The sequence below is a fragment of the Syngnathoides biaculeatus genome, chromosome 6, assembly GCF_019802595.1.
Source record: "Syngnathoides biaculeatus isolate LvHL_M chromosome 6, ASM1980259v1, whole genome shotgun sequence".
Lineage (NCBI taxonomy): Eukaryota > Metazoa > Chordata > Actinopteri > Syngnathiformes > Syngnathidae > Syngnathoides > Syngnathoides biaculeatus.
The window spans coordinates 15,405,440-15,418,087 of record NC_084645.1 but is presented as its reverse complement, the minus strand read 5'-3'; the positions used below and the strand labels follow the sequence as shown (position 1 = coordinate 15,418,087).

General features: G+C 45.0%; 1 protein-coding gene across 2 annotated transcripts in view; it reads left to right on the top strand.

Moving 5' to 3' along the window:
• Positions 1-8,050: 8,050 nt before the first annotated feature.
• The window catches only part of LOC133501651 (receptor-type tyrosine-protein phosphatase eta-like), a 39,298-nt gene continuing 34,700 nt past the window's right edge, over positions 8,051-12,648 (top strand). Inside the window, exon 1 of one of the 2 annotated variants that reach the window (XM_061821465.1) lies at positions 8,051-8,275. In XM_061821465.1, the coding sequence (XP_061677449.1) occupies positions 8,174-8,275 (102 nt within the window). In that variant the 5' untranslated portion in view covers positions 8,051-8,173. The remainder of the gene's footprint in view (positions 8,276-12,648) is intronic. The other variant, XM_061821463.1, reaches the window with a different exon arrangement.

Genomic DNA, 12,648 nt, shown 5'->3' with positions numbered 1-12,648 from the left:
AAGAAATCTGTGTGAAACAGGCGAGACAATATAGACGACAAGAAATGTGACTGAAGTACAGTCTTCAACAGCTTGTCCCTGCATCCTTCACAGTATTTATGAGGCACTTCACTCCCCATCCATATGCCCAACCCACATGTGGCCATCCTCCACAGGTCCAAATCACCCAAATGACCTCCTCTTTCTTGTTATTGCACATCCTCCTTATGTCTTTTAAGGTCACCAGCTCACCTCGCTCTTTCTGTCTGTCTTGAGTAGACCACACAGACGCACACACGTATTACATAAAAGCGAGCACCTAATCAGTTTTTAAAAGATTGTTGACATGACAAATGTGAATATCCAGCAGAGAGCAAAGTTTGAGTGACATGCATACATTTATAAAGAGCAAATTGCTTTTCAGTTTTCATTTCTGTCAAAATGTGTCAGTCAAGAAACATTCACGCAGGTTTGTGAGGCATCTGGACTGGGGATACAAAAGGGAGACATCTAGTGTTCACTTCTGGATTGACTTCAAGCCAACTGAATGTAGAAAGTCACCTTTCAAACGCCCTTGTGGAACGACAGGAGTCAATCTAACAGAGTGAGAGCAAATTTGCAATGGAAGACTCTTTATTCCTCACTTAAGTTCTGGACGTCTTGTTTTGACAATAAAAAACAATACAAAAAGTCACGAGTCACTGCTGATGCTCATCACAGACCCCAGTGTGTCATGATCCTGCCGCTTCAGCACGAGCTGTGCGGGTGCCCGTGCGGCTGCGCTAATTGGGAGGCGCACACCTGTGCCTCATGCGGGCTGATCATCCCCCGTATATATAGGACCCGGTGACGACTGGTCCTCCGCCAGTTCGTTGAGCTTTATGTCCCGTTCCAGCACTCTCGTACTCCTGATTGATCCTGTGTGAACCGACCTCCGTCCGTTCTCCGACCAACCTTGCAAGCCTGACTCCTTGATCCTTCTGCCTGCGTTGATTGTTTCCCCGTGTACCGACTCCTGCCTGTCCGCTCATCTGTTCTCGTCGCTCGACGTCCCAACTACCGCTGCTGCACCGGACTGCCTGCTCGATCCCCGACCTCGGCATACAATAAACGTGTCTCTTCTTGAACTACCTTGCGTCTTCCGAGTTCCTGCATTTGGGTCCTACTCTCGTTTCCGATGGGACGCGACAGAATGAACTGGCCAATACAGGACCCAGCAGGAAAGACCCGGCGTCGCCGGGACCGACGCAAGGTAGACCGTCTGCCGGAGGACCAAGCCTGTCCAATCAGGGTAGGCTCCCTGATGTCCTCCGATTCCGTGTCTTACGCTCCGCCAGCGAGGTATGAATACGTCCCGAACACAACCCGTCCGGCTCCTCATATTCTTCTGGACTCTGACTTTTCGGAATATGAGGAGTATGCCGGGCTGCCTGAGTACGACTCCGACGACTTTGATTTTGAGTCTCTTTGCCCGGCTTTTGATCCCAGTCAGTTTGCCCCGCCTTCCCGCGTTTCCAGCACCCGAGCGACTTCGCCCAGTAGATCCAAGTGCACCTTTCGGTACGAGGGAACACGCTTGGCCATCTACCCGGGACCTCCGTGTGGCGGCCAGAGGAGACGCCCCGGCCGGGCGCTTCCTGGTGTCTCTCGCTGCGCAGCAACGAAGACACCGTCCTCCCACTCCTCGCCGGCAACGGTGAGACCGGCAGACCCGCAGCTGGTGGCGAAGCTTCCAGCCCAGAGGGAGGAGGAGCCGTCAAACCACGAGGCGTTCTGTCGCGAAATGCGGGTGCAGATAGAGAGGCAGAGCGCCGAATTGGCGGCTCTCACGGCCCAGGTCCGGCAAGGATTGGCGAACCGGCCGAGCTACGCTGACGTCGCAACGGCAACGGACTCACTGCTGACTCAGGTTCACGTTGCCGTGGAAACCGACCCGCCCCCTTGCCAAGTGCACGCCACAGTGGGAACAGACTCGCCACCTCAAGTGCACGTCGCAGTGTTGGCGGTTCCGAGCAGAGCTCACGCGGCAGTTGGAACTGACCCGCTCCCGAGACACGCCCACGTGTCAGTTTCGACTGACTCTCCGCCTACTCAGGTTCACGTTGCCCTGGAAACGGATTCGCCACCGCGCCACGCCCACGTTGCTGTTTCAACGGATGCACTGCAAGCTCACGTGGCAGTGGGGACCGACCCCATGCCGCCTCACGTTGCTGTCCAGGAGGTGGCGACGTCTCCACAGCCGCTTCTCGTCCGTGCTCTGGAGTGGCAGTGGCGACTGGTCCACGGACGTTCCCCGTTCCTGCTCTGTCGGCGACCGGCCCGCGGATGTTCCCCGTTCCTGCTCTGTCGGCGACCGGCACGCCCTCACATTCCTGTCCAGGAGGTGGCGACAGTTCTCCAGCCGCCTCACGCTCCCGTCCAGGAGGAGGTGGAGTTGGTGATGCTGCTGCTGCCTTCTCACGTTCCTGTCCAGGAGGCGGCGACGGGGTCGCTGCCTTCTCACGTTCCTGTCCAGTAGGCGGCGACGGGGTCGCTGCCTTCTCACGTTCCTGTCCAGGAGGGGGCGGTACTGGTGCCGCCTTCTCAAGTTGCTGTCCAGCAGGGGGCGGTACTGGCGCCGCCTTCTCAAGTTGCTGTCCAGCAGGGGGCGGTACTGGCGCCGCCTTCTCAAGTTGCTGTCCAGGAGGGGGCGGTACTGGCGCCGCCTTCTCAAGTTGCTGTCCAGGAGGGAGCGGTACGGGCGCCACCTTCTCAAGTTGCTGTCCAGGAGGGGGCGGTACTGGCGCCGCCTTCTCAAGTTGCTGTCCAGGAGGGGGCGGTACTGGCGCCGCCTTCTCACGTTGCTGTCCAGGAGGGGGCGGTACTGGCGCCGCCTTCTCAAGTTGCTGTCCAGGAGTGGGCGGTACTGGCGCCGCCTTCTCAAGTTGCTGTCCAGGAGGGGGCTGTAAGCCTGACTCCTTGACACTTCTGCCTGCGTTGATTGTTTCCCCGTGTACCGACTCCTGCCTGTCCGCTCATCTGTTCTCGTCGCTCGACGTCCCAACTACCGCTGCTGCACCGGACTGCCTGCTTGATCCCCGACCTCGGCATACAATAAACGTGTCTCTTCTTGAACTACCTTGCGTCTTCCGAGTTCCTGCATTTGGGTCCTACTCTCGTTTCCGATGGGACGCGACACAGTGTGCATATTTTGGTATCTAAAGATAGGATGTCATTATAAACAATGTTATACACCCCAATTACTTTCTTTTTTTAGTTTTCAGTTTGGGAAAAGCATCTCTCGGGATTCAAATGAGAGGTGGGGGACGTTTTTTACATTTCAATTGTTAACTCCTCTATATTAAATAAAAAAAAAAAAAAAAACATCTTCTTGATCTTGTTTGGCCTCCTGCCCGTTGACAGCTGGGATAGGCTCCAGCACTCCCCGCGACCCTTGTGAGGATAAGCAGCTAAGAAAACGGATGTATGGATGTATGGATATTTTTGTAAGTGGGAATAAATATTGAATAAAAGTGGTTGTAAACACATTTCTTTTCAGTGTCCATAATTGGCTTGGCACTGTAGCCCTGTTGAGCCACAGATGTCAATTTGGAGCTCTTTTTAAAGCACACATTGTTCTGTGACAGAAACAAAAGATCGGGAAACTGTTGTTTCAGAAATGGTGCAACTACACAAAGAGTAGGCACGTGAGCAGAGTACGTGAGAAAATGAAAGCTGCGACTGCATCCCAGTCTGGGTGTGACTTTGCCGGGAAAGATGACTCCTTTGGTCCCACTTCCAGAGAAGTGTTGGTGTGGATTGAAGTGGGACATCTGCATGATACTCAGTACTGTATTCTCCTTTTTTCATACACTGACTGTTACCGTGGGTATGTGCATGCTCATTCGTTGGGGTGTGTGTTTCCTGTGAAATAAAAGTGAAAAATTGTGCTCTGGGAAATTGAAAATGGTCACCACCTTCCCTGCAGGGCCCTGATTCCTTGCCAGCTATCCGATGACAGTAAACATCCACCCATGTTGGGGGGGGGGGGGGGGGCAAACAAACACATCATGACAAATATTAGACTTGTTTGCTCTGACATTTAAATCCAAACAACACATTATGAGAGTGAAAAACAAACGTTCAGCTACAATTATACCAATTTCCTCTGCATAAACAAGCAATTAAGATAGTTATGCAGATGGGGTGATGGGATGGCACAGCGGTCTGGAGGGATGAGGTAGACTATGCTACTGTATGCAGGCGTCACTCTAGCGTAATTGGTTACATTTAAACAATTTTGCACCTTTAAAACAACCCATAGTTGTACAGGTGGTAGTGTACATGGTCTCCATAGTATCGAGGGCAACGTTGGAGGCACATCCGATACTTGGTAATTTCGTGGCTGGGCCATATTTTATCCATTTAATGATGCCTCTTCAATGTGTATGATTTTTTTTCCCTTCTCCTGATTGATACTTTTGAAAAATTATATCCACGATATGGTTAAAATTGAACTGAATGCGCCAGTTCAGGATGTACCTTGCCTCCTGCCTGTTGACAGCTGGGATAAGCTCCAGCACTCCCTGCGACCCTTGTGGAGATAAGCGGTTAACAAAATGGATGAATGACCAATTCCCAAAAGCAGTCCTCCTCACATATTTCAAGGTTCAGGCGATGAACTTTCAGTTTGGGTGTGGGGATTTTCTCTGGGTGCTCTGGCGTTTTTCCACATTTCAAAGACATTCGGGTTAAGGGAATTGAAGAGGTCCTCCATAAGTTGGAAAGTGAGTGGGTGACTAGCTGTCTGCCTAGATGTCCAGCTGTCTGGAACCAGTTCTGGGTGTTCCCCACTTCCTGCCCGAAGATAGCTGGGATAGGCTCCATCACTCTCACAACCCTTGTGAGGATAAGCGTTTCAGATAATGGACGTTGACGTCAGTAGAGGTAGCAGTGAGTAGCAAAGTGTTGACTGTCTCCAATATGAAGTCAACTAAACTATAAAAATAACAACACGAGACTGGAAAATCTCAAGTCTGAACTCATGTTCCTCGGCAATGACCCCATTTGTGAATAATCATATTTCCAACATACAGAAGGCCATGGCAAACGTTTATTGAAATGCTTCAAAGGCATCCTCCCACATTGTTTCATCACCTTAACACGCGGGATGGTTAAGACTGAGGAAAATTGGCCTTCTTCCCATGTAGGAACTTCATACCACCCCGACTGAGGCTAAGGTTTCCACAATCCTCCCTGGAACACCTCATTAGCTTTGATAAAACATCTATTATGAGCTGATGGCAAGCAGCCAAAATATACAACCATGCATTAGTGCATTCTTCCATTGTCTTCTTTATTTGATTTGGAATGTTAAACACTTTGGTTTATTTCCTGCTTATAATCTTTGAAGGAGGGAAAACACTCACCTTATCAGCCTGATGTTGGAACTCCAACAAGGTCATTGTGCGTCTCTTTGAAGCTTTTTCCAAACACTGATAAAACATAGGACACAATTACAAGTTTTTCTTCAGTGCTCGCTGCTCAGTATTACGTAACAAACTTCTGTAATATTTAGACTGTCTACATTTGTAAACTTTTCAACAACATAAAGAAGCATATAAGAGGACCTAACAAAGGAACTAAAAATCAGTTTATAATTCAACATAAACTATCCCTCCATTTCCCAATTCATTCATTTAAATATCATTCTAAAAGCATCTTACAAAATTACTGGTCATGTTTTACAGTATACAGAGTATTTGATTTTGAAAACGTCATCTGAAGTGCAAGGTCAAACATGTCGCTTCGCATTCCTGAAAAAGTAGCAGCTGACAAACAATTAAAGAGAACTCCACGGTTTTTTTTTTTTTTTTTTGAGTTTAAGCTTGTTAAAGGTCACTCAGCAGGCCAAAAACATACATACGCACTGAAGATTTTCTCATGACTTTTTCCTTTAACTGTATGGCCTAAACTTAGCTCTTGTGCAAGGTAAAAACATTTTTGTATCACAGTCAAGACCCATCACTTGAACGTTCTTCTACAAAGTAGCACATTCCTATTAGTCACAGCTTTTAGCGTCATCATGTGGACATTACAGAAAGAGGACAAAAACGTTAGTCTGTGTTGGTCCATCACATAAAATTTCCACAAACTACAGTATGTTCTATTTTGTGATTGTATGCTCAGAAAATGCGAAAAGGGTTAAATGGGTATGAATACATTTTCAAGCCATTGTATCTAATACTGACAGCACAGTGGAGCAACTAGATAGAGCTTTGGTTTCACAGTTTTGTGGACCGAGGTTCAAATCCCGTCCCCGCCATGCGGAGTTTGCAAGTTCTTCCCATGCCTGGGTAGGTTTCCTCCGGGCATGCCGGTTTCCTCCCACATCCCCAAAACATGCATTCATTGGAGACTCTAATTTGCCCCTTGTTGTGTTGTTGAATGTCATCTGCTTCTATATGCAGAGCATATTGTATGTGTGTTGGTTGCCGTTTCCTGCAAAGTTTTCTGTGAGAAAGCTGATAATAAATAAATAAATAAATAAATAAATAAATAAATAAAAACTTGTAAATAAACTTGACACAAGCTCTCCATCTGCATTGTATCATGGCAGAAGAGGGCACACTGCCGTGACCCTGTCACAATCGCTCCAATTTTTTCCTGTTAGGGACGAGAGCAACTGTATCCGAGCTCGGCTGACTTTGGGTGAGAGGTGGCATATACCTAAGATTGGTTGCCAGTCAATCATAGGTGTATCCCGGCACCTGCCCATTGACAGCTGCAATAGGCTCCAGCACTCCCCGTGACCCTCATGAGGATAAGCGGCTAAGAAAATGGATGGATGGATGAATGGATGTTTCTCTAAGTGGGAAAAAAATGTTGAACAAAAGCGGCGAAGAAAAAAAAATTACCACATAAGCCTCGCTGCTCAGAGGACCTGGGTTCAAATTCGGCCTCACCTGTGTGGAGTTTGCATGTTCTACCCTTGCCTGCGTGAGTTTTCTCCAGGTACTGCGGTTTACTCCCACATCCCAAAAACATGCATGGTAGGTTCATTTGCGCATGAATATGCTAATTCGCAAATCCAAAACCTGCAAATATCCCTTTGTCAACCTAATTGTTTGATAACATGGGCACTATGGCGGTTTCTGGCATGTGCAAAATGTGCGGCTGCATGGGATGGGGGCATTTTTGTGAGGGCGGCACCAACAATCCAAGACGACGTAAAATGGTTTTCTACTGGCATTAATGTCATTGACTGGCATCGTGATGTGTAAATCATGAGCGTTTTGTTTGTATGGGGACCTTGCGCCCCCTTGTGGGGTGGAAGCGATCCGAACAGATGGACAACAATCGGATCATTTGATTGATGATTTCCAGTTTCATTGTTTCCAAAGAATGTTTGTAAACAAATCAATTCCCTCCTCCCCTCCAAAAAAAGATTTGTTGACCTAATGATCTTCACATCCTTTTGATAAATCTGCGAAATAACATTTTGAATAACCCTCAATACACCTCGTTCTTTCTTGAGGAGTATAACCATTTTGAAAGGGTTGACCTAAAATAACTCATCAACAAATTGCCTGAACTACACAAATGGTTTGTGATTAAAAAAGTGAATAACCATAAAGCACCCTCTGTAGTTGCTTTTTAAATATGTTTCTTTAATTATACAGAAACGTTGTGGACACCCTGTCTGTACTCCATCTATTTTCCCTGCATGCAAAACTCCCACGTGTATCCCTGTTCATCTTCTTCTCGTACTTGAGTCTATTCCTGCATGTAGCCTATACAATAATACTGCACCATCCCTCCCGTCCACCGCGAAGAAGATCACGATAAGTTTAAGGGAGATTTCCTGCAAATATTTGCCTTGGCTGCTCTGTTCGACGATGCATTCCTACACCCTTTGTGGCCAAGTTATGGTCGGAATGTGGGATGACTCTTTCAATTCTGCTTGAGCAATTGGCCCACGGTGGTGGTGATGATGATGATGATGATGATGATGATGATGACAATGAGTGAGGAGGAGGAGGAGGAGGAGTGTAAACTACTTCATGAAACTTTCACCGAATGACGCGCTCCTCCCTGTTCCCAGAGAGGAACAAAGGTTTCCCCATCGCACTCTGCCCTTCTTGTGTCTTGACGCTTTGATGGTGGAAGAAGAGGGGTAAAAACAATATTTCGGGTGATGTCAAGTGGCTAGAAAATGTTTCTACGCGAATTTTTTGGAGTGAGCATCATGAAGAATTACCCGCTGTGCTCTGTCGCTTCTCTGTGGATTTTTCTTCACTTCGGCGTGCTTCTCAAGGTAAAGTTCGTTTGCTGGGCGCTTTCAAATTCCCGCATTAGAAGCAGGCTTGCTGGTAGCAGCGGAGAAACTTGCGTGATTGTTCCCTGGTTGGTGGGTGAGCGCACCTGTTGCGCAGCAGGATGGCTCTGCTTTGCATCTGGTGAGCAGTTTGCGGAGAAATGTGACGCAAGGAGACGTTTCTGTGACAATGGCTGCTTTTGAATGCTTGTGAGGGTTTATTAGCATATGAATGCGCCGTTTTAATAAGAGACAGTTTCACGCCAGCGAATAATTAATACAGAGAGTTTCGTTAAAGATGGTGGTCTGTGCGCAGTGTTGAGTGAAGTCGAGAATAAAACCACTGTCTTGTCTATTAACTTCATCTGCACAAGCCAATGAGAGCTAGAATTAAATCTCATTTAGGAACTCACAGTCTAAAATTTCATTTAAGCATTGGAATTTGCATCGTGTTAATGTATATTTCTTAATATTTGAACAATGGATCAGATTGACCCATGAACATTACTCTTAAGAAATGAACCTTCGTGGTTATAAAGGAGAAAAAAAGCTACTTAAAATTAAATTCTAATAATCATGATTAAATAATGCATACATAGATCATAACAAATTCTAATAAAGATAGATAGATAGATAGATAGATAGATAGATAGATAGATAGATAGATAGATAGATAGATAGATAGATAGATAGATAGATAGATAGATAGATAGATAGATAGATAGATAGATAGATAGATAGATAGATAGATAGATAGATAGATAGATAGATAGATAGATAGATAGATAGATAGATAGATAGATAGATAGATAGATAGATAGATAGATAGATAGATAGATAGATAGATAGATAGATAGATAGATAGATATGGCAGCACAGTAGGGGAACTGGAGAGGATTGGCCTCACAGTTCGGAGGACTGGGGTTCAAATCCTGGCCTCCCTCTGCATGGAGTTGGCATGTTCCTCCCGTGCCTGCGTGGGTTTTGTCCAGGCACTCCGGTTTCCTTCCACATCCCAAAAAAATGCAACATTAATTAAACACCCTAAATTGCCCCTAGGTGTGATTGTGAGCACAGCTGTTTGTCTCTATGTGCCCTGCGATTGATATATATATAGTGTCTGTTACTTACTTGCAGTGATGTAGAACTGCAATGCATCAATATACGGTATAGTGCTAGAGATATCTGTCATCATGATGCAGTTCTGATTTTACACCAAACCATGACCCCAATGATAAGACATTGTTAAATTTGTCCGTCACTGAGTCACTGGTGCTGTTTGTAGTGGTACAGTCGCTTTGTATTTGGTGCAGGTGGTGTGAATGTGAATGTGAACGGTTGACTCTCTGCGACTGACTGGCGACCAGTTCAGGGTGTAGTCTGCTTTTTCTCCTGAAGTCAGTAGGGATAGGCTCCAGCCCCCCTGTGTCCCTATTCAAGATAAGTGGTGCTAAGAATAGATGAATAATCTGCCACTGTCAGCATTAGTCAATTTGTAAAACCAGGCAAAAAAATATTGTGGTCATTTTGGCCACTGTTAGATAATGCAGGTGTACCTAAAGAGGTGTCCTGTGACTGTATTAGTGTAGAAACGTTTTTTGTTTTTTTTTTGGTTTGTAGATATGAAAAACAGAATGAACCCATTAATACCAGCCGTGCGGGGGACAGAATGCATCCCAGTGAGGTGGGATTACATAATTGCATGTGTGTGTGTGTGTGTGTGTGGAGAGGCCCACCTGTCCTTGCTACACTGGTCTTTCTGGAGGGAAAAGGCAAATGGGGTTGAGAATGGCATGTGGACGTGTGTGGCCAACACAGAGGGGTCAGGACTGGAATGGGAGACCGCTCAGTGTCCATGTCACGCCTGCGGCCAACAACAAGTCTTCACACCACAAACAGTTGATTTGATCCAGCTATCCTGTTTAGTGACGTGAATTGTTCCCAGTCACAGGCTGTGTCCCACTATCTCTTCTTGGAATGATTTTACATATGTACCACACAGCAGTGACAACACTGACAAGTGGCCATTGTGTTATAGTGAACATGGTGCATTTCGGCTGACATAAGAAACCGCACAGTGGCCACGGCGCTTGTACAGATCAGTATAACATCCTGTACAGTTTTGTGCACGTTTAAGGTCATACATTCTCACCAATGAAATCGTCGCCGTTGTTTGCAACTCAGCAAATGCAGAAGTAGCGTTTTATTTTTGGAGTGCACCAATTGCAACGGAGGAAGTTGGTGTGAATGTTCACAGTAGAACAACAAAATGTCTAATTTTGTTTTGACTTTGTATAACAGTTTTCGCGTGAGGAACAACACATTTCATTCCATATAGTCTTCTAAAAAGCACAAATAACATGTTTGTCATGAAAAAATATATAGACTGCTCAAGCAACGAAAAACTTTAATTGATAACTGTATAAATCGTGATTTGTATCTAATGTTTTTAAGACACTGGATATTTCTGCTCATGCTCCATAGTGTGGTCTGAGGGTTACTGTATTTTACTCTATCAGGTCATAAAAATATATTCATTATTAGCTATATATAGTATTGAAACATTTTAACTCGGGCAGATACATCTATGGGCAAAATAAGGAAGTTCAGCCTGAAAAGGGGGAAATTTTTGCCTTCCTCATTTTGGGTGGTTTGCATACTGATACCCGTTATTTGTATTTCTTCATGTCTCAAAGTATAGTAAGAATAGTCCTCTTAACGCTGGTGTTCTTTAAAGGAAACCAATTTTTTTTTAAGAAATTGAGTACGTGCCTAACACAGCTAATGCTAATCTGCACGCAACAGAACTCCAGTTATCTCTACAATGCAGTACTTTTTTTTTCTTTTTTTACGAAGTCATGACATACTTTAACTGTATCCTCCTCACACACCAGCTAATGGCCAGAGCGTTTCATCGTGTTGGTATTCGCGGATGCAGCATTTCATCACCAAGATGGCGAGTTACATTTGTCAACTTAACATGCGGTACATGTCATCATCAAATACAAATACCAACAAAATCCTGTTAATAGAACTGAGCTGAATATTGTTATAACATTATATGGCTGCCCTGGATTCACGGTATAATATAAATAAAGTGTCATATTCAGTGAGTTGGCACTGGCAAGCCACACACTTAAATCCTCGCGGGAGTACACAATACTGTATAAATTTTTTTAATGCACAGAAGTCATTAAAAAAAGGTCATAAAACGGAAGTCGTTTTATGACCGTTAAGAGTGTCAAAAATTCTGACACATAAAGACTCCCTTACCATCACTTCTTTTGTTTCAGAAATAATCCGATATAAGGCAGAACCGTGGGAACCTTGTTAGCACATCTGCCTCACAGTTCTGAGGCTCGGGGTTCAAAACCCGGCCCTACTTGTGTGGAGTCTGGATGTTCTCCGTGTGTCTGTGTAGGTGTTCGCCGGGTACTCCAGTTTCCTTTCACATCCCAAAATCATGCAGGGTCGGTTAATTGAAGACTTTAAATTGGTCGTAGGTATGAAATTGAGTGTGAATGGTTCTTTATCTGTGCCCAACGATTGGCTGGAAACCAGTTCAGGGTGTACCTCTCTTCATTCCCGACAATGAATGAGATAGGCTCCAGCACGCCCATGACCCTTTTGAGGATAAATGGCTCAGATGAACGCTGATTACAAAGAACTTGGTTAACTTGACATTTAATGCATTGTCAGGCACTTCAAAGACCAGACTAATTGTATACAAGAGATGAAGTCAATTTTCTGTTCTCTCATATAGCTAAAGTGTTAATAAAGTTTTTATAACGTAGTAATGAAACCAAATAATTTATTTCCGTTATTGTTTACTGGCAAAAAAAACCTTTAGAAATGGATTCAGCTTTAGGGTAAAAAAAAATAAAATAAAAAACACAGCATGCTTTGTTAATGTTTCAAAAATAAATTTAGTCATGACTCCTTCCTGTTCGGTAGAACCTATTGTGGTTTGCTCAGACCAGGATTGAATAAGCACAATGCTTCCTTGTGTCCCTTCATCTGATCAATTAGTTACCAGGCCTGTGAACCTCTGAGGGGTCAGACGGATTCTTTCATCCAAAGAGGCTTAGCAGGGCATCTGGCCGACTCGTTCCAGGTGGGAAATTTTCTCCTCTGTTAATTGGGAAGAAAAACCTACTAAAACATAGCAATAGTGCTACAAGGCCGACAGCAACTAATGTAAACAACACGGAGGATATGAACGTAGAATGGCATGAATCTTCAATAAATATAATCGAAAATCATTATGAAATGGGATTGGAGCGTGTTTGAACTCAGGAAAAGTACAAGACTTCCCATGAGTTTATCATGGTATGGAGAGATTGGCCATGCCTTTATATGGTTCTACTCTTTCT